This window comes from Erpetoichthys calabaricus, chromosome 4 (genome assembly GCF_900747795.2).
Source record: "Erpetoichthys calabaricus chromosome 4, fErpCal1.3, whole genome shotgun sequence".
Taxonomy (NCBI): domain Eukaryota; kingdom Metazoa; phylum Chordata; class Cladistia; order Polypteriformes; family Polypteridae; genus Erpetoichthys; species Erpetoichthys calabaricus.
The window spans coordinates 58,586,150-58,612,757 of NC_041397.2; the positions used below are offsets into that span (position 1 = coordinate 58,586,150).

Here is a 26,608-nt window from a genome sequence, read left to right on the forward strand (position 1 = left end):
AATGTAATAATTATTCCCCACATCCCCCTTCTAACAACCTATGAAACAATCAAACTGAGATGACAGACAGCAATAAGAATGGCAAAGAGAGGAGGGAATGACACAAACGATCTTGTGAGGTGAAGGGACCACAGTGCTAGATTAAAATGACGAAACCAAAATAACAGCTGGACACAAACTTATGACGTTTTGTTTCTGCTGCACAAACAGTGTTAGACAAGTATGTTGTTAATGTTGGATCTTATTTGAAAAATATTACTTTTAAAAATACTTGATGTTTAACACAAGGTGAATAAACTCCATTGATTAATTAATTTTTGACTGTTTCTTACCTTATTTAACACAACGAAAATATCGACAAGTTAAAACATGTAACATGCTGCCATTCTCCAGCACCATGAGTCAAGTGACAAAGTTAAGTGACTATTCATACCATCGTTTCAAAAATCATCTCATCAAGGCAGAGCACACAATTTATTTCTCTTTCATAAGGCTAAACTTATACTAAACATTTACTTAGGCAGTGATATACCTCAGGAATCTCTTCCCTATTTTAAATAATATTTGTTTTACTGGCAATACATTTGCTTCTCACTGTTCTATTTTAGTTGTATTTATTAGAGAAATATACTTGAGTAAAAACAAAGACTACTGTTTTTATTTTAATTATATGGCTTTAATTATTTGTTTACATATGGCCTAGCAGTTCTTATGGTAATAATCCTTTTCTTGGATACGAGGATTTTCTTATTTGGGCCCTCAGATTAAAAGAGTTAAGAACCTCTAATGAAGTGGAAAAAATGGGCTCACTAAGTGCATAAAATAGTAATAGTAAAGAGTAGTACACCAATTTTTTCCTCACCAGTGCATGACAGGTTGGTTTAAAGTATTTTTCATGTATGAGACCTAGTAGTATTGCATTATGAGTTGACAAACAGGCAGAAGAAACATCAGGCTTGATTTGATCCTGCTAGAGGCAGAACTGCTAAAACTGTATGCTTCCTTAACATGAGCGTACAACCGGTGTCATCTGATCTCTGTATTTCTACACCTCTCCATCTCTTATAGAACCCACGATTGTCTCTCATTATTAGGTAAGCTGGTCCTGAGCAAACTCGTTGAAGACTCAGCCTAAAATGAAACTGGTCCTAGATGCTGGAAATTAGCAAAGCCACCTATTGTATCATAATATGGTGTATCCTTTTTGTTATTAAAGAAAACTGTATGAACATTTACTAAAAAAAAAAAAAAAACAGGTAGCCTTTCGTTGTGGATCAGTGGTTGTATAAAGTAAAACTAATTTTGCCAGCTATTCTTCTTTTAATCTGTTGTCACAAATAATATTTAAAAATTACTCAGACTGGTGCCTAACAGTTGATTTAAAATCCTCCCCAGAATTAATGCAACATTCCAGTGGTTTAAAGCATTTCTGGACCTGACAGGCAGGTTGCAGTATGAGCCAAGAATGATGAATCTCAATGATGTGTGTCTTCCCCTTGAGGGAAAATTAATTGAGCCAACTACACACATTAAAATATGTAGTCTGCAGTTCAGTAAACAGACCTAAATGTAGGCAGTGCCAGGCACAGAACAGGCACTTAATCTCTTGAGCATTGTTCACTACTAGTGTGAAACATGCCGTTTAATACCTGAGTTCTACATGTAGGTAAGGAATCTTGTTAAGATCTCCTCTATAATTTACTTAACAATTCAGTTCTTGCTTTTATAGTTCACTTTCCATTCAACAAGCTTATGACATCAAAGTAGCTCCCTAATAACAAAAATGGATTATACTCCACTCCCTTTCACTTGACATTATGCCCAGTTTACTTTGCATACATGAACTGATTTAAACAATCTTTTTATTCACTTAAATATTACAAAGATGCACTCTGTGAGTGTAATGTTCAGTACAGTCTCGCTAAGGCTATCAGTTGCATTGTTCATGTAGTAGGATCAACAAATATATTTATTCTAAAGGAATATGGTGGCAATATTTAATCTAAACTGCTTTAATGCATTCACTGTGTTTAGTCTCCTCCGTAGAGATTGCCGTGTAGCACTGATATTCTGCACACCATCCAATTAGGCACTTTATGCTTTCACTATTACAGTCCATTAACTGAATGTTTTGTGAAGCCCGAGATGGAATAGCACCTGCTATCATCTTAATGGCCGAGGTTCATTGTGCAGCACCACTTCTGAAAATAAAGACTTACCTTTTAGCTTTTTAGCTTTTGCAGGCTTTCCCAGTATAGTAACGTCTTGGCTGCGTGAGATTAACAATTTTTATGATGAAGTACATATAGTGTACATTTCTTTATCTTGTACTATAAATGTCAATATAATAGCTTATGTTTTGTTTTCATTTATTTGCAGTATAGCCACTTGGCAGTATGGGGAAGCATGATTCTGTGGATCGTATTCTTTGGAGTCTATTCTGCCATTTGGCCCACGATTCCAATTGCACCAGATATGCTTGGACAGGTTTGTACTAAATTTTAAAAATAATAATTTAAATTATTTGAAAAGTCCAAAAGTATGTGAAGTGAAATAAGCAATTACTGATGATGTATGTACTGGTGGAAATCAATGTAAAATTTCACACTTTTCACATAGGAAGTACAGTGTAATAAATGGTAATGTGTACATTTATTGTATTCATTAAATGTGCACAACACATTGAGCCAGACGAATGGAAAAGTAGCTAAATACCAAGAATTTAACATGTTTATATTTTTATAGGGAGTAACTTTCCATTAATTGAGATTTATTTTATACAGCAACATTATTTGACAGTTTAGCTAAAATAATATATTTTGATTATTTACATTTTTATTATGTGTTTTATATACATTTAATCTCTTGGGGTCAGCATTGCCTACTGAGAAAAATGCAATCTTTATCCTACTGAACATCTTGAGTTGAGTGTTACACAGTGATTAAGAGACCAGAAAAATGAAACACATCAAAGCAACAACGGTAGGCTTTGAATATGGAGTAAATCCAGTGGAAGCTGTTTTTGTCACTATAGCCTGGTTAAAAAGACTAAATTACATATATTTACAAATGTAATTGTTTGTTGACCAGGAACAAGTAATTTACTGCCTAAAATGTTTGAGTGCAATTCCAGACTACAGTAACATACAGCACATATCAGTCAGCCTACGAAAGATCAGTTAACATTTCATTGCCTTTGTTAGTTAATCACCTTAGACGTGCTGACATTTACAATTGCATGAGGAGAACAAATCATTGGTTAAGTACAGCTTAACATCATAGTTACTGTTTTTCCCCCTTAACACAATATATCACAAAGTGTTGTTCTTCCACAATGATGCTATGTATAGGTTAGTGTCTGGGAAGAAAATATGTAAGACTTGCTTTAGCCAAATGGACGTCTGTTACTTTACAGCTGCAGCCTACTTATTTACCCATCTGTTTTTTTGTCCAAGCAGAAAGCTGTCTTTGCTGTAACGTATTGGCTGTGCATTGGCTTTCCCTCATGATTTGTTTTAACAGAAAATAAAAGGGAACACCAGCTGTAAGGAGGTAATCACCTGTTAAAAGACTCAAGGAAAGCAAGCCACCAGGCGACTTTACGATTAATTGCATCTCCTATCCTCATTATAAATGAATATAGAGCTAATGAAGGAAGACTATTTATGTACTTCTGTAGTTATTTGTCAATGAGACCCTTCTTATTGCATCAAAACGTAGAAACATTTAAAAGTATATTAAAGAGATACAACATTCTTTTATTATATTTTACAAGAAAATGAGTAATCCTGTAGTTATTTTCACTATTAAGTAAAATTTAGTACTGCTGCCTCTCTGCTGTATTAACCTGAGTTCAACTCCTATCCCTATGTGGCTTTATTCAGACACTCGGGCTTCTTCTCACATCCTCTCATATCTCTGTGTTGACCCTGTGCGAGTGAGTGGGAGTGTGAATGTGTCCAGTAATGAACTGGGATACCAACCAGGATTGATTCCTGCCTTGCATCTTATGTTGCTGGGTTAGGCATTAGTATTTCGTGACTCGATTATGGGAAAAGGCACTTGCAAAAATGTGTAGGTTTCTATTGCGCTAGTTGAATTGTATACGGAATGTGTTTGTCCCCAGTTTCACAGGTTTCTGCTGGAAGACACATAGAATCATTAGCAAGTTATTAAATGTTTTAGTGTGTGCCAGTATGGCAGTTGAGCTGGGCTGCCATTTAAGGCAAAAAATATCTGAAAAGAAACTGATGGGAACAAATATCTTTTCAAAAGTTTGGTTTGCTAATATTTATATAGGTTTTTAGGAAAAAAATACACCAGTAGAATGTGGAATGACTGTCCTCTCATGATATTTATTCAATCCATTTTAAAATATATAAGTTAAGGAAAGAAAAAGCCCTAAACTACACAATCAAGTTAAAAAATGCGTAAATGGATGGATAGAATGGTGCTATATTGAAGCTACTGGGCCTGATGCACTGAATTCTCCTACGCTAAACATCTTCATGGGCTGCTGTTCATTATTTTAAATACTGAAAGTGTTAACACCTTTCACTTAACTATTAAAACATAAGGCTGTATTTTATATGGTGAGAGGTCTGTCTGATTGCAGCCTATGCACAATGCAGCATTTACAAACTCTAGATATTAAAAGTGCACAAAACCTGTTACCACTCATTAAATTGCAGATAACAACAACAGATAACTTCCAGAAGGCTCAGTAAAAACCAAATGGTCTTTTTATACTGGACTAATGAACACTGATGATGTTCCTCCACTAGGATAACCAATCGATTGGGAGACTATTCAAGTTGTGAACTTAGTTGAAAGATGGCATTTTTTCACAAACAAGTGGAACAGTCTTAATTTCTTATATTTTAGTAATTGTTCACTACTGATTGAAGACCATCAATGCACTTGCCCCAGTTTGGTTCCGACCAGATAATCTCTGACTGAGTAATCCTTTGTGTATGTAGAATATTCCCAGTGTAGTTAGCAGAGTAGTATTGGGGGCATTAATCTAGTTACAGTAACTATAGCTATGGTTCAAAAATGAATGCTAAATCTGTAAATAAAAGTAGTATATTGAGAGGCTGGAACTTTAAATGACTGCATTGCGCAGTGGTGTGAGGTCAGCTGACAAGATTTTATACATAACCTAGAGCATGCTAACTAGGTGAAGATGAGAAAAGATTAAAACAAACCGCACAAAATCAATATGGTGAGCTTTAGAGGGGAGGTGGGTGTGACTGCTTTGCTATATGGAATTTGACAGAGTTTGGTTTATACCACAAGAGATGAGAGACAGTAATACAAAGTTTTTGTGGTTGCCAGTAACACATGCCTTGCTGCTTGAGTGAAAATAAAATTCTTACATGGCTGTGCAGTTCAATTCAGGTATTAGCTAACCAGATATTTTAATGGACAGATCACTGTGTTAGTGGATTAGACTAAATGTTAGGCTATATCTGGCTGCAGTCTGTGCATAGTGTGCTCCTTCTCTACATGTCTGTGAAACTTTTCCTTCTACATTCCCAAAGATGTGCATGTTCTGTTAATCAGTGATTAAAAACTGGACTCACGTGAGTGTGTATATATGCATGAGCATTCCCTGTGATGAACTCTCGGTCTCTCCAGAACTTGTTCCAGCCTTGCAGTAGATGCTACCAGGATAAACCTCAAGCCTGGATTAGATTTGGTGGGTTTGAGAAGAATATGATACTTTTTTATTCCAGTACAAAGTCTGTTCATTTATGTTAGAAAATATCAACTGCTTAACAGTCTTAATAAAAGAAAAAGCAGACATAACAAATAAAAAAATATCATACAAACTATTATGAAAACTTTATATAGAGATCTAAGATTCCTGTACATTAAAAATGATTTAATTTAAATATCACACACTGGTACAGGAGGCAAATATTTATTAATTAAGCTTCTTAAGGTAAAATACATTTTCAAGTTATTTAAGCCACAGCTAAAGGCATTGCTAATTTTCTCTATTTTTACTTAGGGAGTTCAAGGTGGTCCTATTCCCCAACAGACCTGTATCCTCAAGCCTAAGCTTCAATGAATTGCAAAGCATTCAGCAATTAAATTTTTGCAGTGTGAAGTTGAGGCTATATGAGTAGAAATGTACAGTAAGAAGCAGCCTGTCCTCCCCCATGCATATGCATGCAGAAGGCAATTAAGAAGCAGCAGAAGGTGAAGTGTTCTTGTGAGTTTATTCCTTGGTGGTGCCTCAGGGATGGGTGGGCGTAACTTGAGATGAACCACATGGGGTGGGCCTAGAGCAGGTGCTGACAAGCTACATTCAGAATAAGGAGCCCTAGTGCTAGTCGACAAACTGGCAGAGAAAAAAGAATTGTGTCCTTTGAGCAACCCACGGAAGTGGATCTAACCACTGTAGCATGGCCATTAGTCTCTCCTGACACTTGTTTGTTCTGCTTATTAAAACTGACCATATGTATGCTTTGTGATAAAGGAGAATGGTGACCCTGTTAGCCTTTGACATTTGTTTTAATTCTACATAAAACATTTTTTTTCTCTTTTGACAAACAAATGCATCTACAAAATAAATCTGTAATTCCAAAACAAGCTTTAAACAACATAACAACAATTTTAAGTAAGAGATGAGTATTTAAAATAGTTTCATTTTGAAAGGAAATAAAATTGTATTTTTTTTGGAGTTCTTTTTTGTTGTTTTTCTTTACCCAAATGTATACGTTTAGCTTAATGTGAGATTTTCAGAAAGCTGAACAAACTTGGCAATCACATATATTTTTCCTCCTGTGAATGCAACCTTGTCTAGTTTGATTTATTTTGTTTCCCGATTTGATGGCCACCAAAGCTCCTGGCAGTAAGCATCAAATTGCTCTTCAAGTCATTTGGGCAGATGGCTGACTTGGTGTCTGGTCAGAAAGACTGGCGGAAGTGAGAAGCTGCCACCTTCACTTCACTGGACTAGTGGACAGCAAGGACCGAATCAATTACTCTCATTAATTCAATTTGTGTCAGGAATGTGTGTAAACAAACGCTGGCAGCTGCTGTGGCTCTCATTTCTATGGGGCTTTGAAAGGAATGAAGGGGCCAGCCGGCAGAAAACCTTCTCATTTTTCTAAATCTTACAGATTGTAAAAGGTACAACAGATGGCTATATACTGTAAACTGAAGATGGTATGTTTGTGTTTATGTGTTGGTGTATATACAGTATGTGGTTAGAAATTTGGCCACATTCTGACTTAAGGTGTAATACATACTTAAAGATTAAAATAAATGTTAAAACATTTACAGTACGTTATAATACCCTAAAATATGTAAACAGGTTCAGCGCTGGTTTGGACAGAAATTTCGAAATGACAGTGTTAACTTCAGGCACAGTAACTCCAGAAGGAATAGTTAGAAACCCTGGTGATTCTTCTGTTGAATACAAGACACCATTCCGTAGATCTCTTTACTGAGGAAAGGTTTCTTGGTGATCCACAGAGAAGTGATATGGTTTACTGGATTCATCATAGCTGCATTAATCATTCACCATGCTTCCTACCCGATGTAGCACTGACAGCTTATAAAAAGGTGCATTTGATTGCTATTGAATTATATAAGTAACAGGGGATGGCCAATCAGTATCTGGTGTTGTAATTGTCAGCTCCTCAAAACTCAAAAAACAGGGCTTAATTTCAAAAGACAGGCAATAAGAAGACTGGGGTTTGCATGCATGGAGTTAAAAGTGTTCTCCCTGTGTCTGTATGGGCTTCCTCCAGATGCTGTGGTTTCCCATAGTACAAAGACATGTACAGTAGGTTACATGAATTGGTGTTGCTAAACTTGTCTAGTTTGTGAGTCTGTGTGTGTTAACCCTGTGCTGGACTGGCACCCTGTCCAGCCATTGCTCCTGCCTTGAACTCGATAATTGTTGAGAAAGACTCCAGCTGCCCTGGATAGGTAAGTTAAGAAAATGGATGGAAGGATGGAGGAATGTACCCCCCGAGCCTGGCCTTATTTTAGGTTATATGATATAAATACTATTTCATGCTTAAAATGGCATTTAGGATTTTTCTGAAGAAATTTCTGAAAAGTTATAGATATTGTTTGTGATACTTCGATTAACCTTAACTCCTGGCAGATGAACTGTAGGCCTAGGTGTGAGTTAACCTTCTGTTTAGGAACAGGTTTAAAGAAAAAAATGTATGAGATAAAACAGATGGACTAAAAAGCCCTTCTATTTACACTTGCAAATGCAAAGGATATAAATTTTTGCAAGAAAACTTTTAGGCTTGATTAATGGGAGTCAATCTTAAGTAGCCTCTCTGTGACAAGAGCACTTTGAGTATAATGCGTGTTTGTAATTCCATCTTGATTGTTAAATCTCACTTCATGTGCATCTTTAATCTAGGAGAGAAAAGTAAAATTCCATCTTTAGTGAGTATAGGTTCTGAGCCCTTGCGCAAATAATGAGTTGCAAACCCAAAACATAAATAATGCGTACATCAGTTATAGTACATACATGAACAAACAAGTTAGGTTGAACTCTCAGAAGAACAGAAGAATTTCACTTTGATTAACATAAATGAGTCGTGACAATATAAGACCATTTATGTTATATTTATGTTATAACAGAGATATGGGAAATGGACAACAGAGGAGAGGAAAACAAAAACTTCAGTCAGCAACTTCTTTGGAGAAAATAAACTTCTAGGTGGTCTATGATCAGTTATAACAAACAAAAAGTGTCTAAATATACTTAAACCAAGAGTGATATTAAATAAATAAATAAAATAAATAAATAAAACCAATAAATATTATACCTCCAGATGGATTACAAACCAAAGTTTTCTGAAGTTATTAAATGTTAGTATTGCACCAAATGTACATACTTTTTCCTGAAAAATTGATTTCACTTTATGGCCATTAACTACTGACACAGCAAATAACTGTAAATGTACTCATCATATTCACTCTGGATTCTAATTAGGTACATCTGTCTAGTATGGGGTTGTGCCTGCTTTGGCCCCCAGAACAGCTTAAATTCTTTGGGTCATGAATTCAGCAAGGTACTGGAAACATTCCTTAGGAATTTTGGTTCATAGTGACTCAAAGGCGGCTCATAATTGCAGCAGATATTTCAGCCACATACTTATGCTGTGAATTTTTATGTAATTCCAAAGCTGCTCTATTGGATTTATTTCTGGGTGGTGTGTGGGCCACTGGAGTAAACTGAACACAGTCATTTTGTGGAATGAATCTGAAATGATGTGTACTTTTTGACACTGCGCAAAATATTTCTGGAAGTATTCATTGAAGAAAGGGTGGACTGTGAACTTAAAGGGGTGCTTGTAGTAAGAAAGAAAGCTTAGGAACATTGTAGCATTCAGATGACACTCAGTTGTTATGAAGGCACCTATTGTGTGCCAAAAACATTGCCCACTCCATTACACTACCATCACCAACCTGTACCTTTGATGCAGGGCAGGATGGATCTTTGAGAATACATGGTGCTTAAACCAAATCCAGACCTCACTCTCTGTACGTCTAAGCAGAAATCATAATTCATCAGAGTTTTTCAAAATTTTAATCATCAACTTTAGATGATAACGTGCCCACTTTAACCTCATCTTCCAGGCATTGCCATCTGTTGCTGTAACCTATCTGTTTTAAGGTTGGATGACTTGTGCATTCAAATATGGCATTCTACACACCACTGTAGTAAAGAGCTGCCATTTGAGTATCTATAGCCTTTCTGTTAGCTTGAATAATTACAGCCAATCTCTTCTACCCTCTCAAATTAACTAAGTGTTTTCACATAAAATTCTACCTTCCTGTAACGAGTATTTATTGTTTACTGATAGAATGACATTAGTCACTGTTATTTAATTTACTAGTACATTAATACAATGAATATGTTTCACACCAGTCAGATGCTGCAGAAACATACTTCTGGTTCACTGTGAATCTGGGATGCAAAAATGCACTATATGGAAGTTTGGCTGTTAACATGGTTAAGATATGAGGAAAGACAGAAGTCCTCTAAGAGATCAGAAGTCAGCTGAAAGTTTCAAGGACTGATAGCAGCTGAGCTCCCTAAAGCATTCGAAATGGAAATTCTTTCCATTCAAAATGAATGATGGTGTATTCTAATCTGAAAAGGGGACCCAGGGTAGGTGTCCACTTGATTTAGGGGTAACAAAGTGGACTTAAGTGGCAGTGCTACTTCAGCACCTCTGATATTACTCTTTGACTTTACAGCACTATCGTAAACTTGGCCACTCAATGCTATTTCTCTCTGACTTTGAGTTTGGGAATTGATTAAACTGAAAAATATTTTGACTGAAAGGTGAACAGTTTGTGTGACCAAGGACACATTTGATTTGAAAGAAGGAAGAACTGTGCCATTTATCCTTTTGTACAGTCATATGAAAAAGTTTGGGAACCCCTCTTAATTCTTTTTGTTTATCATTGGCTGAGCTTTCAAAGTAGCAACTTCCTTTTAATATATGACATGCCTTATGGACACAGTAGTATTTCAGCAGTGACAATAAGTTTATTGGATTAACAGAAAATATGCAATATGCATCATAACAAAATTAGACAGGTGCATAAATTTGGGCACCCCAACAGAGATATTACATCAATACTTAGTTGATCCTCCTTTTGCAAATATAACAGCCTCTAGATGCCTCCTATAGCCTTTGATGAGTGTCTGCATTCTGGATGGAGGTATTTTTGACCATTCTTCCATACAAAATCTCTCCAGTTCAGTTCAATTTGATGTCTGCTGAGCATGGACAGCCTGCTTCAAATCATCCCATAGATTTTCGATGATATTCAAGTCAGGGGACTGTGACGACCATTCCAGAACATTGTACTTCTCCCTCTGTATGAATGCCTTTGTAGATTTCGAACTGTGTTTTGGGTCATTGTCTTGTTGGAATATCCAATCCCTGCATAACTTCAACTTTGTGACTGATGCTTGAACATTATCCTGAAGAATTTGTTGATACTGGGTTGAATTCATCTGACCCTCGACTTTAACAAGGGCCCCAGTCCCTGAACTAGCCACACAGCATGATGGAACCGCCAGCAAATTTGACAGTAGATAGCAGGTGTTTTTCTTGGAATGTGGTGTTCTTCTTCCGCCATGCACTTTTTGTTATGACCAAATAACTCAATTATTGTCTCATCAGTCCAAAGTGCTTTGTTCCAAAATAAATTTGGCTTGTCTAAATGAGCATTTGCATACAACAAGCAACTCTGTCTGTGGCGTGAGAGCAGAAAGGTCTTCTTTATCATCACCTTGCCATACAGATGTTCTTTGTTGCAAATTGCGCTGAATTGTAGAACAGTGTACAGATACGATATGATGTTCTTGCAGGTCTTTGGAGGTGATCTGTGGGTTGTCTGTAACCATTCCCACAATCCTGCACATACGCCTCTCCTGTATTTTTCTTGGTCTGCCAGACCAGGGTTTAACAGCAACTGTGCCTGTGGCCTTCCATTTCCTGATTCCATTCCTTACAGTTGAAACTGACAGTTTAAACCTCTGAGACAGCTTTTTGTAGCCTTCCCCTAAACCATAATACTGAACAATCTTTGTTTTCAGATATTTTGAGAGTTGCTTTGAGGATCCCATGCTGTCACTCTTCAGAGGAGAGTCAAAGGGAAGCACAACTTGCAATTGACCACTTTAAATACCTTTTTTCATGATTGGACACACCTGTCTATGAAGTTCAAGGTTTAACGAGCTAATCCAACCAATTTGGTGTTGCAAGTAATTAGTATTGAGCAGTTACATGCATTCAAATCAGCAGAATTACCCAAATTTTTGTACAGCCAGTTTTTCATATTTGATTTAATTTCATACAGCTAAATACTGCTTCACTAAAAATCTTTGTTCGGAAAACACCCCAGTACTCAGATGTTCCTAGGAAATGAAAGACATACCACTGTTATCTTTTTGTTGAAAGTTGAGTAAATTATTATGCAGGCTGAGAGGGGTTCTCAGACTTTTTCATATGACTGTATATATTGATTAATTATAACCCTGGGGATAATCATTAGTGCATCTATTACAGGCCTAGACTTAATATAGGGATTTTTGATTTACAGTATGAAAAAAGGGCTTTGTCATATGTTTGTGTATCTAAAGGCACACACAGATAGTTCAAGATTTTTGTATATCTGTTTTACTAAGAATTTGGTGCTGCCTGGTGGACCTTCAGTATCTTTTTCAGCATAAGTAACATACTGCCCCAAAAGAGAGTCCCTTTACTAGTGTTAGTACAGTGTTAGAGATTATATTTGTATCTATTGTTCTAATTTAAAACTGTACTCAAAAGGGAAGGCACATTCTGCTAACATTCATATCATAATATAGTCCCAGAATTCTATTGCTGTTCCACAGAATATGCTTAAAACAATCAGTGTTCTGGATATAATGTCTACAATCTGGGAACACATCTTTGACAAAACGTTTTACACAATTGTACTATAATAATTCTGCCTTTGTTTTACCTTCTAGCTTTGCACATTCTTACTTCTTTCGAGTTATTCAGGTCACTGCCAATTGCAGTGCAACACAGATCTACTCTTATTTTTTAATAATTCATCAATAAAAAAAATATCTTAAAAGCAAAGAATTGAAAAGCATTGAATATATTGATTATTCTAATAAGAGAATAATAGGTTTCAGCATCATTTACTTTCTATCATTATGTTAGCACAAAATACACTCAACACCAAAAAATACATTTAACTTACAGTCTCCCAAACTACATGGAGTGCACAAAAGTAAAGCAGACATAGAAAGAACTCCACCAAGACAGCAACTAAGTGCAAGACTCTAACCTAGAACATTGGATCTGTGAAGAAACAACACTAATCAGCATGTTGCACACTTTTCGATTATTTTTTCTCAAAATTATTATTTGTGTTTTACACCTAAATATAGTTGGTTGTAAGATCTTATTGAAAAGAAAAGCTTAAATTTTGTCAAGTGAGTGTAGATTTTTGATATTAACGGCATTCTAGTATTACATAATTAAATCTGTCTATATTGGGTGAATAAAAAAATATTTTTAAAATTTCAATGACTTCCTAAATGTTAAGTTTAACCCTAAACAAACAAAGAAAAACTTTTAAAAGTATTTCTCTGTAAGTGTGCATTACAACTTTATCATATGAGTAAAACCAGTTTCAGTTCTTTCCACTTACATTAGAAACAGATTTTTTTCTTTCTTTTCTTTTCTTCAGGAGAGCCTCACAACTATGTTCACTTCATTAGCATAGCAGAATAGAACAGTTTCTTTAATTATCGCTGCAGGGTCGCTGGGACCCAAGCAGTTGGCTTCATTAAACCCTCTCGGCACCATGAAGCTGTACACTCAGAAAGAAAAAAAAGACTCCCCTCACAATCGTATCTAAATTAGCATCTCACTGACCCCTTTTCACTCTTGTCTCAAGCCCCAGCAGACAAGAGCCTGGCAAAAAATGTATTAAAAAAAAAAGATGCTAATTGCAATGCCTGGTCATGAACAATATGCTTTTCCAGAGCGACAAAGGCACTAATGTTTCATTCAGAAAGCAGACGGACTTGCAAAGGGCCTCTCCTTTTATTACCACAAATTATCATGCAAGGCAAGACAATAGAATAATTGACCCTCAGCAATAGAAGCCTGCTGTTAAATAAGTAATGATTCTAAGTTTAGAGGTTACAGGTATTGTTAAAAGTATTTTTAGCAGCCCACTCGGTAAGTCTGTATTTCAATCCAGTATATGCATTTAAACAGTCACATGAATAAGGTACACCAGAGAAGCAGGCACTTTACTGCGCAGTAAGCACGTTTTTTCATCATGAAAATGTTTGGCATTCACCACAATGTTGATTTGTCATATTTGTGAGTAAAGCGATTAATATTTTATATCCAAGAAACTATGTACTTTTAAATATTGTGTCACCTGCCTACATTTTTATGTTGTTTACATTCAATACAGATTGGCTTGATGCAAGTTGAAAAATGCATGTTGTAAAATTATTATAATCTGCACTATTAGAATACATTTATTAAGGATTATAAAATTACTTTGTGCAGCAGCAAGAAAAATGCCTTTTTTTAAACTGATCTCAGTAATTCAATGATTCAAAAGGTTGGGTTGTTGTAACTCTTATTCTGACTTATTAACATCACAGTGCATCTTCACTTTTTATTTTTGAGTAATCATAGTCCACGTGACAATTTGATTGAATAGTCTGCCCAATATATTGCTTTGAACAATGTCCATCCGTCTATGAGCTGCTCAAGAAGTTTGCAAATCTTACAGGAACAAATGCAAAATAGAAACCTGACCTGTTCAGTACACCAGTCCTTAAAAGACATACAGCCATGTATACGTCATCATCAGGAGAAATTAGGCCAGCCTAGTAAAACAGAAATGAAAACAGTTCCTTGTGTACAGTACTTCACATACAGTATAACCTTTATAATACATGTGAACAGGGATTCTCAAATAAAGGAAATACAGGGAATGTTGAGGCTATGTAATCTGTAGTGTGTTGCTGTTTAAGCACTGTTTTAAGGACTATATCGCATTTTAATTTTAGCTTGTATATAATGTAAATCACTGCAGAAAACATATGTCAGCTTGTTTTCTTGTTAGTCACATCACATTTCTATTTAGAACTTAAGAAAAAGGTCAAATGCTTCATTCAATTTAAATAAGAACATTTAGGAGTTTATAAATAAAAGTGGACAACTTAAGTTGTTCAGAGAATTTATTATTGATGTTGAATGTGACAGCAAAGTTATAAAGAACTGGCATTTATTACAAAAAGGCTAGGATAACTACTAAAACTGCAAACTGGCAAGCGTGCAGGCTGCCTGCCTTACTTAGGGAGCATTACAGTCATGTGTGGAAAGAGTGGCGCCGCAGTTTAAGCACCTCTGCCTTACAGATCCGACATTCTGATTTGAGGTTTTGTGCCCAGTCTCTGTCCTTATTGAGTTTTCACATTCTACCCTCTTTTACAGTTGCATACAGCTGTGTGTGTGTGTGTGTGTGTTAGGTGAACTGACATTTCTAAATTGTCTCTATGACTGTGTGTGTGTGAGTGCACTCTGTGATGGACTCAGGCCAAAATAGACTTTAGCTCTCAGCAATTCTGAATTAAATTGGTTGGTGAATATTATGTTAAAGTACTTTTTTTTTTTGTATTTTCTTGTAATTGTTTAAAATCTTACATCATAAGAACCTCAATGAAGCCTTTATTTTAAATTTTTTTAAAAAATCTCACTTCAAGAAGTCATCTAAGCTGACTATTCTTCATAACCTCATACATTTAAAACTAATGAATAAATTAGTTGAAAATTAATTTCAAATCACACATAAATTGCTTTTTATACATGGTATATTTTTGGAAGCACACCAATATAGTAAGACAATAAAAATAAAATGAACAATTAAAAGACATCCTCAGACTAGTTGCTTATTTAATGGCTATTTTTCTTAAACCAGTATACAGCATTTACTTCCAGTTCTCTCATGGTTATGAACAAGCATAATTATTGGCATACTATGAAGAACACATTTTTTTGTCATTACCCTAAAGGAATTACATATCTTAACCTTCGTTTTTGTTACAACATGTGATGTCAATCTTTCAGTATTTCACTTAGATTAATATTTGTCTTCTGAAATCCCTGGCTTTTAGCACTGCTTGCCTAGTCATTTGAGTCATTAAGACAGGCAGCTGCACTGATGCGTTGAAAGATGAGCAAAGGAAAAATGTTATGATTGCTCCATGTTAAATTTTAATTTCCACAGATCTAACTACAGATCTCTAACTGCTTAAAAATTTCAGAGCAGAAACAAAAAAAATTAAGTCAGATACTCACTATTCAGTATTTTTCTAATGTGATAATTTTAATAGTTCCATTAATTACTTCATGCAAGTGTAGACATTCATGCACTGTTTTACTCCTTTGCTACTACTTAGTTAATTTCATATATGAAAATATAATCTAATTTCCAACAGATTATTTTTTTAAAGTTCAAATGATAGATACATATTTTGATTCCTAATAGCCATTTGTTCCCAAGAACAAACACTACTTCAAGTTGTATGGAGTACGACATTCAGCCCAGCAAAGCTCATCAATCTTATCCAATTATTTTCTCAAAAATAACATCAAGTCAGGTTAACACCATGGGCATGTGAAGTCTTTACTGTAGTTCCGTATACGTGCAGATTACACTTGTGCTTAAAAGAGAGACTTGCACTGTATTTGATCAAAGTTTAACATTGCCATTTCATAGAATGTCACAAACTTTAAATATAAAATAAGTATTATAGCTTTTACTTTGAGGAGAGATATTATACTGACATGTTTCTGTTTAAATCTGATGAATTTCAGACACTATGTTACATATGATATTATATCAAAATACTGTATATCATTATGTTATGATTAACAGTGACAGTCAGATGAAACACTGCTCATCTCTACATACCTGGCTTTCTGCCTAAAATAGCCACCAACCATCGGTCAAGTCGCCGATGATAACTGTATGGAATAATCATTGAGCACTGGCAGCAATCAAAGTTTATACAATATGGGTTCGAAACAGTAGACTGATATCTGTAAAAACGTCAGGTCCAAAATAATGTCGATTATACCATAAATTTAACAGCATGTTATGTTAAATGCATATATTTTACATTAAACATTAATATGTTTTAAAATTCATATGCAAACTAAGAAATAAATTACACTCTTCTTATTTTAAAAATAAAGTGTACTTTTGTTTGCATCATTTGGAATGTGTTATGTTTTGCATTATGCATTCAGTCAATCTCAGCATATTGCCATCGTGATCCTCATCATAAAAATGATTTGAAAATAAAGATGATTAGGATAGAGTACTGTATATTATTATAGAATCTGGGTGACACAAGATAGGGATAAGACCCTGAGAATGACAGTGAAATGTATTCTGGTGGATGAGGAGCTGCTGATTTTGATTGATACCCTGGAGAAATGGCATTGAGAATGTTGGGGAGCTTTGGAGAGCGGGACCTTTAAGGAAAATCAAGGCCAAGAGGTGCAGTGATATTGGGAATCAATGGAAATAACTACAGCCTTCTGACCCTCCTGTTTTAACTGCCAAAACTGATTCTTAAGATTGGTCTGAACTCAATGTTGGGTTTAAAGGTCACTCACTTTCTAAGTTAACCTGAAATTGTAATGGTGATTTGGAAAGAATGCTAACTGGCATTGAGGATAAAAGACCAAAAAGAGACAGGCAGACATAAAGATGAAAGCTTTTGCAGTGCTTATTAGGTGAGCAAGTAAATGAGCGACCCGAACTAGCAAACAGGAGAAAAAGTCTGTATAGGTAGGCCAGTTCTCTATGTATGTATATATGTACACCGAGTAAATATGCATATACTGTACATTCCTCAGAAGTATCCCTCTCTATTCAAATAAAATAACTCTTTTAATATATTGTAAGTCTTTTTGGTCTTGCTCCATGTTAGGAAGATGCTTAAGACAGGCAGCACATTATGTGACTTTCAGTCCAAGATCATGTCAACTTTAGCAACTGCAATTCCTGGTTCTTGTTGCCTTGAGGATGTCAAATTACACAACAAGGCACTGCAAAGGATGATACATTACATGGCAGCCTCACAACTTTTCACCATCTTTCTAAATTTACAATGTAATGCAAGCCACATTTTCATAGTCAATTGACATGCACTCTGACAACACTGCTAGCTGTATGAATATTATGAATAAAAATGTTATGTGTGGGTGTGCGTGTGTGTGTCCAGTGGTGGGTTGGCGCCCTGCCCGGGATTGTTTCCTGCCTTGCGCCCTGTGTTGGCTGGGATTGGCTCCAGCAGACCCCTGTGACCCTGTAGTTAGGATTCAGCGGGTTGGACGATGGATGGATGGATGTTATTTAATGGGCTTTTTTTCTTTATTATTGTTTCAAATTTCTCATACTCTGGATGTCTTCCTTTTGTTAATTTTACTTCAAGTTCAGATTTATTCATTTCTGGATATTCCAACCATTCAGCTATTTTCATCCATCTGGGTTCTCCTTAGGGGAAATCTGCAGAGGCACCATACATGAACTACAATTTTGTCCAAGAGCCCACCTAAAACAAACCCGATAGTTTGAGGAAGAAGGCAATCCACACTGAAAAGAGATTAAATCTTTCAGTGAGACTTCTTGCAGTCTTCCAGTTCAACAATGAAGAATGAGACAAACGGACAAAACACTGCGGAGGCCTTATTGGCTTAAATAGAGATTGCACAATTGTAGAATATCTTTATTTTTCATCCTTTAAACTTTTTTACAGAAGCAATAAATGAATATTTCATCATAAGAAGGTATGAAGTATATTTTACTTCAAGTAACCAAATGCAAAGTTCCAAATATTTCATACAGTAGATATGCTTCTGTAATAATAATCACAGACTAAAAGAGAATCTTCAATTTAGAAGGTCTGGTAATGAAGCTGTGAATAGTTAGAAATATTACACCTTTGAATAATCAAAAAATTTACATAATCATATCTATTTACATTTTTGTAAGGAAGAGTGAATTTAAAGAATTTCTTTCAATTAAACCCATTTCACATGTTGTCTTGTTGTAGTTTTCAATATATTTGTACATAAATACCTAGCAATTGTTTCTTACACTATTTTTAAATGTTATTTTTGTTATGAAAAAAATAAGTTAAGAATAAAAGTTATAAATTATAAGAATAAAAGTTTGAACAAGAGTAATGTGCGTGTATTATATAGGTAGACTTTTCAAATTAAAGCATATGTTTGGTTCGAAAACATCACAACTGTGTTATTTTTTTTTCCTGATTTCATATTTCAGTGTACTGTATTAACTGATTTCATTTCACGCTGTAATAACAATAATGACACTTTACATACTGTATATGCAAAACATACAAAGGGTTAGTATGTATTAACTATGGAGAAACAAAGTACAGTTGTTATGCCCTATGAATTAATTTAAATACATTTGCCACAGGAGTAGACTCCCCAGACTGGCACTGTCAATCAACAGCCAAAGCAAAAATAATAATAATAAAAAGAAAAGCCACTGTTGTTTTCATTAATGGAAGACAGTTGAGAAACAGGTGCTTCCTGCAAACCAGAAATAGCTACAGCTTGAAGCTCACCTCACGTCCATAACATTCAACTGAAATCACAGAGAGCCTGGAGAGAGCCTTTCCTTCTCTCTACTCATCTGTGTGAATGTTGACAGCATAGCATTTGCTAATTCCCTCAGTTGGCCTACACCGGACACATAACAGATGTGGGGGATTACCAAGGGAACAAGAGAGGCTTCTGGCTTTCTGTCTACAGGCATTATTCAATGGAAGTAATCCTCAGAGGCAGTTCAAAAAAGACCAGCAGCTACCTGAAACAATGTGATATTAGCCAAATAATCATTACAATATTTATACATATCCTTAAAACAAATTCATTTATCAAGTTAATGTTCTTGGCCTGGTTTGCTGTAAGTTCAGTAAGGATTTCCTTGCAGAACTTTGTTTACAAAAATAAATAAATAAATAACAATTTTAGAATTTACAGAACCTAGACACACAAATAGTATAACTAATAACAAATGTAAATAATACTATAAGTATTACTTCAATAATTCAACATTTTAAAGAAACAGGTCTAAAAAATACAATTTCTTCAGCACTATTTGTTTTATCTGTTCATAGTTTATACATGGATTTTTTTTTAAAGTATCCTCAAATTAACAGTACTTTTTTATACTTAAAAACTGCTCATCACTTTTCACTTCCTGGATCAAACTCTGCCTCTAGCTGCTTGTAGTAATATCATCTTTGTACTGTGCAGTGTTTTACGCCTTCTTCTGCTTTATTAGCAGTGCAGTCCGTGACAGTGTAACCAGATGTTGACCTTGCCATGAGACTCTCCTGAACTTTGTTTCTGCACAGGCCAAGGAGATCCCGCTGTACACACAGTACACTCTGGTATCTTAAGGGTAGTGATGCAGCTCCACAGACATTCATTTTGTGTAGTCTCTTTTTGATTTTAACAAAGCTGAATTAATTAATCATGGAGAAGCATTCAATTCTTTATTCATTATGGGATGTACACATCGCTTCTAGCATTTGTGGGGAGAATGTAGCTTTCATTCCTGTAATATAATGCCAGCTGATGAAATGCACGGGGGCACACACTAATGGAGTTTGCTGGGGTTCTTGCTAATATCTTTTAATTTCAAAATCAGTAATAAGCAGTTTGAATATGCCTTTGCCTTTATGGCCCCAAAACCTAAAATCAGTGACTATACTGTAAGACATTAAAATCTTTGTCTAGGAAAAAAGAAATCTCAAACACAGGTGACAAATGTTTATTTTTATAATGGCACAAAGTAGTTTGATGAAATATAAATACAAAAAAATGAATGTTGTACACTCTTTGTTGCTCAAGATTAACTCTGCCTAGTTTTTTTAATTATGTGCAATGTCAGCACTGAACAATATATAAGACATCCCACATTCCTTGGTTTTAAAACATGTGGCATCCCAAGGTCTGTCCCCAACCAAGTACCATTCTGTCTGCTTTTATTCACATTTATCATATTCTTTTCACTATTAATCTACAAGGTAAGGTAACATGGACAGTGAGAATCTCATTTTCAAGAGTAACCTGGAAAAAGTAGTGGCAGGTTAATAATTTAATTAGGAATGTAACAAGGGAAAAAAACAAGAAGTCTGTACTTTCACAGAAACAAAGACCAAAATCGGACCCTAGCTACACGGTAGTAACGTAGTAACTTTTACAGTAAATTTTCACAATTTAATTTCCCCATCTAAAACAAATGGAATGAAACTTTCTGTTTTTTTTACAGGATTTTCAATGGCCAACGACATAAAACTGAAATACAGAATAGGTATTATGTAAAAGAGCGACACTACTAGACTAGATGTTATTTAGAGCACTTCAGTTTCAAAAAGAAAGAATTTAGAGAGATAATGAATCTATTTTATTAGTTTATGGTAACACAATGATAAAAACCTGAGGCGTGCAACTCCAGTTCTACAAGGCTACGGTTGCACTAGGTTTTAATTCCAACCAAATTCTTAATTAGAAACCAATTTATTTGGTTCATGGAATGCCATTTGATTAGATAATATTACAGTGCTGTGTTATAATTTGCATCCAGACAATTTTATCAAAATAAGGAACTGTGGAGGATTAGAGCCCCTCAGTCTTTCAATTTGTTTCTTTCTAATTTTTCTGAAGAATTTTTTTAAAAGCATCTACTAATAAACACATACATGGGTGAAGATGGAAGCACTACTCTCCTTGTTATCTGTCACTCATGGTTAGTCACTTTGTGATTAATAAAAAGGTATCATAAAGAAGAATTGGCAATAATTGAAATAGAATAAAACAAAAAAGATAAGAAATACAGTAAAATTAAAGCTGCAGTTAAGTTTCTTCCTAAACAGAATGTTAGGTTATATTTTAAATACTGTAGAATTTAAATCAAGAGTCATTATGCTGAGAAATGGCAGCACTAAAAACAGAAACTAAGCAATCAAGTGTATCCTGGGACTAAAGGAAATGTCAGATTTTGACAGGTCAAGGGAATGAATCCCCTTTAGTCATGAGCAGGGAAGGCTGGCTAGGGACCTAATCCAGGTTTTCCGAATTCTCAGTGGCAGTGATAATGTTGACTGAGTAGAATTTTTTCAATTAAATAGTGAATCACATGGCGGAAATTAAGAGGAAGCGTACTCAAGACTAAAGGCAAGAAGCACTTCTTTACAAAACAGCCATGGGAATCTGGAACAAACTACCAACATATGCTGGACACTTTGATAACTTTTTTAAAAGTTATCTGGATAAGATGCTTGGACAAATTAGCTGTCAGCTGACCAAATGGGCTTGATGAACTGAATGGCCTCCTCTTGTTTATCAAAGTTTTGTTCTTATGGTCTTCTTATTTTCTGTATTTCATTATTAATTCTGGGACAGCTGAGTTTCAAACCAAATGGTGTAATTAAATGAGAGGTTCGATTTAAAATCGGGGCTAACATTAGATTCAGAGACTGATTAGAACAAACACCTAAACACCCAGAGGCCTCCAGGACTTGAGTTTAGCACCCCTGATAGAAATAAATAAACCATTTTTGACATAACACCGGTAAAGAAAGACCATAATCTATTGTATATAAATCAATAATATACCTAGAGAAGCCTACAGACAGTATGTATTCTGTTTCCAAACTCAACCATAGGTAATAATAGTTGTGATAAAATAGATTCGTTATCTCTAAATGAACATTTTCAGTCTTTCTTTCCTAATAGCATGTTATCAGACTGCATTGTATATCAAAAGGTTTTTCTCTAAACACAGTTCTAGGTCATTTTAATTGATTAGCATATTTTCCACATACGGTATAAATCAATGGAGATACTGTACATTGAGATGATCTGAACACTTAAGCTGTAGCTGTTATTTCAAGTTTAAAATTACAAAAAGCCAACCTGGATAGAATTGATAGGACATCCACTAGTTAAGTATTGCACTGTTCTATGAGGCAACACAAGAAAAAACAAGTAAATTAGCCATCAACATATCAGTGGATTTTAGTCTTTAAATAGATGATACTTACTCCCTATTGTGTCATATGTCATGTTTCATATTTGAACATAAAGCCCCAATGCAAACTTATTTACAAACTCTTCCTACCTTACATTTTGCTGAGCAAAATCTGAAGAGACAGAGCCTATGTATAGTGCCAACTAATTAAAAGCAAAAGACCTTCTATAGTTGAGTGCAACTGTACTGTACTGTACATACAAATCAGGTACTAGTTTGTAATTACTGATAAAATCTTAGGTCCTTTTCACCAAAAAAAGCAATGGTTTAGGGGTCAAGTATGGCTTTGACCATTTGCAGTGAGAACTGTATGTGCAGATAGTATTGCTACTGTTCTTCATCACTGTTGGTCTGGCTATCAGAAACAATTCCTCACTATGTATTATTTACACTTTCACTGCTCTTATAGATTAACAAGCACACCCAACTGCTCCCATTAGTTTGTTTTTTTATTATGATACAATGAAATTTTAAACAGTGCCCATTTGGAAAGGTGAACTACACCATGGCTGCTGTGGTTACGTCACAGTTAATATGGTATACTGGTAGGAATTAACTTCTGCCGGCTTATAAAATATTTATTTCAACATATGGATTTGTTTGCATTTAGAGATTAGCATCACAGAATGTTCCTTGTTTTCATCTTAAATATTTTTAAAATCTGTATGATTATAACATGGAAAAAAAAGTAATTTCTACTGATTTGGAGATTGTTGTATTGCATATTACTTACCCTAAAAAAGACAAGAATAATTGTGGCTTTTAATTTTTTTTTACCTCCAGTATGGCAGCACTGTAAAGCATTTGCTTTTCTTTCTCTCGCTCATTCTCTTCTTTTTTCAACACTGCATGTCTGTCTCAATAAAAAAATCAGTGGGGTTAAAAAGCTGCAAATTTGTGCAAAATTCTAAGCTTTTCAGATGTTAAACACAGAATTCTGATCTCTGCGTAAGCCCAGCCACTAGAGGGTAACTACATCACAAAATAAACAGTAAGGTCAGGAGTCCCCTATTCCATGCCTTTACCTTGTCATATCCTTCAAAGATCTGTTTTTTAAAGTTCTTTTCAATCATGCAGGAAATTGTTAAAAAGTCAGTGGGCTTTTCCTGCATTGATTGCTACTCATATTTTGACAGTTACATCCACATTCTACTTGCATTCAAACACTTCAAATCTCTGGAGAGTCTGGACCTTGTACTCATAAGGAGAGCATTACAGAACTAATCAGTCCCTTAGGGTTGTATCTGGCCTATGAAATGGTGTGTAATATTACTAATATTATGTACATATTGTTTTTAATTATTATTTATGGTTGCTACTTATTTGTGACAGAAAGAGAAGGAATGCAGAGGGTAATAAGAGGTGCATCTTTATACCCCTGAAATTCTTTACAGTTAATGCTCTGCCTTCCCCAAGACTGTACAGTATAATAAAAGCACTTCACCTGTATATGCCTGCAAGTAACACCTTTAATGGCAGCTTAACTCAAAATGACTGGTACTAATGTTCAACCCATTCGATTATTTAATGTTTTACTAGTTGTGCTTCATTTCCCTTTTTATTTAAATAATTAATAAATAATACAAGCAATGCTTATCATAGGTTTGTACCTTTGATCTTAACAAGAAGATTTTCCTTCCTGAGCAAATGAACTGAACAAACATTTTACATTTTAGTATTTATGAAGGAAGAAACAAGTGAATGTCTCAGGCAGAAGTAATAACAAACTATGTGTTCATAGATTTTAAAATGGAAGAGTCAGATGTGCTTCAAGCCCTCAATATACTGAAGACAAATAGAACCCTGGACCTGATGAGATTTTATCAATTGTACTGAAAGAAACAAGAGATGTCATCTGTAAACCCTTATTAGGTATATTTTAGCAAAAGGAGAAGCACCAGAGGACCGGAAAGTTGCAAATGTAACACCAACTTCAAGAAGGGAGACAAAATGGATCCTAGAAATTACAGACCAAAAGGTCAAAATTACCTAAATGCAAATAATATTCTAAATAAAATGGGTTTATGAGAGGAAGGTTCTGCCAAATTAATCTTTTAGATTTTTTTTGAAGAAGCAACCAGATTAGTTGACAAAAACAAAGAATACAACATAATTTACCCAAGCTTTCAAAAAGCATTTGATACAGTCCCACACCAAAGATTAAATCTGAAATTAGAAGCTGTAGGCATCAGAGGTAACCCTAAAAACTGGACCTCTAGTTGGTTTAACTGTCAGGAAACAAAGAGTACACATAAGAGGAGAATGCTGCACGTGGAGTGAGGTCATCAGAATATTCCCTCAGGGGTCCGTCCTTGAACCATTGCTTTTTCTGATTTATATTAATGACATGATTCTGGTATAGTTAGTAAGCTTGTTAAATTTGCAGATGACACTAAATTTGCAAAGATAGCAAACACTGAGGAAGCAGCAAGTAGAATTCAAAATGACCTTGGCAATCTTCAGAACTGGGCGAACACTTGGAAAATTCAGATTAATGAAGAAACATTCAAAGTCCTACACGTGGGCAAAAAGAACATCAATTCTAAGTACAAGATGGGAGACACTGTAATTGCCTTTACTTCACTATTAGCACGTAGACTTATCCTGCTCAACTGGAAGAATCCTAGCTCTCCTATTTTAAGTCAGTGGGTAACTAATGTGATATGTTATTTGAAATTGGAAAAAAATCTAATTCTCACTTAGAGTATCTGTACAAAACTTTTTCAAAACCTGGCAGGATCTAATCAATAACATGTTAGAATAAGCATTTAAATTGAGGAAGCGGATTCTCTTCCCTTTTTTAATTCTATTTATTTATTTATTTATTTTTCCTGCTATTAAAGTTTTACTCTGTTGGCCTAGCTCTCTTTCTCATGGGTGGGGGTTGATTTGTTTCAAACCTAGTTTTGTAAAACTTAACTTGCTTGTATGGAATGTTATTTGATTTTAATAAATTCAATGAAATGTAAAAAAAAAAAAAAAGAAAGATGGGAGACACTGTAATGCAGGAAGCAACCTCTGAAAAGGATTTAGGGATATATGATGCAACATTTGCATTGAATAAGTAATGCACAGAAGCAATTAAAAAGGCAAATAAAAGGTTAGGTTATATTATACTGTATATAAACTGTTGAATTCAAGCCAAGGGTCATTCTGCTCAAACTACATAATGCACTCGTAAAAACTATAGTTCTGGGCTCCACTTTACAAGAAAGGCATAGCAGCACTTGTAGCTGTGCAGAGGGGAGCTACCAAGCACATCCCAAGACTTAAAGACATGTCCTACTCTGACGGACTTTGAGATTTAAACCTGTTAGGTCTTGAACAGAGGAGACAGCGTGGGGACCTACTCCAGGTCTTCAAAATGCACAAAGGCATTGATAAAGTAGATCCAGCAACATTCTTTCACATTAAGGGTGAATTGTGTACTCGTGGACACCAGTGGAAATTAAAACTGAAGCCAGGAAGCACTTCTTTATACCAAGAGTTCTGGGACTGAAACAAACTACTGAGACATGTAGTTGAAGCAGAGACCTTGACAACCTTTAAGAAGAATCTGGATGAGATATTGGGACAGCTTAGCTATCAGTTGAACAAACGGGCTTGATGGACTGAATAGTCTCCTCTTGTTTGTCAAATTTCTTATATTCTAACAAACAATCAATCAAGTGTGTGAATGAAGCCTTACAGTCACCTAGAAAGTGTTTACTTATAAAGGAAGGATTTCCCAGTATTTATCATGCTCACATCACATATCCAACCTTGGCTCCAAATTTTCATATGTTCTTTTAAAATCATGCATGGTACAAATGCCAGGCTGTCACTATTTTGCCAAAGCATAGTAAGCCAAAAGTTCTGAACTTGGAAGAACACAAATTCTTACAGTATAATGTGGCTGTCTAAATCAATTAAACAGATTACCATAACTGGC

General features: G+C 35.1%; 1 protein-coding gene across 5 annotated transcripts in view; it reads left to right on the forward strand.

Annotated features, from left to right (window-relative positions):
- Nucleotides 1–26,608, forward strand: part of atp8a2 (ATPase phospholipid transporting 8A2) — a 429,846-nt gene that overhangs the window by 369,404 nt on the left and 33,834 nt on the right. For all 5 annotated transcript variants that reach the window (XM_051926384.1, XM_028799509.2, XM_051926385.1 and 2 more), the window contains one exon: nucleotides 2,380–2,487. In XM_051926384.1, the coding sequence (XP_051782344.1) occupies nucleotides 2,380–2,487 (108 nt within the window). The remainder of the gene's footprint in view (nucleotides 1–2,379; nucleotides 2,488–26,608) is intronic.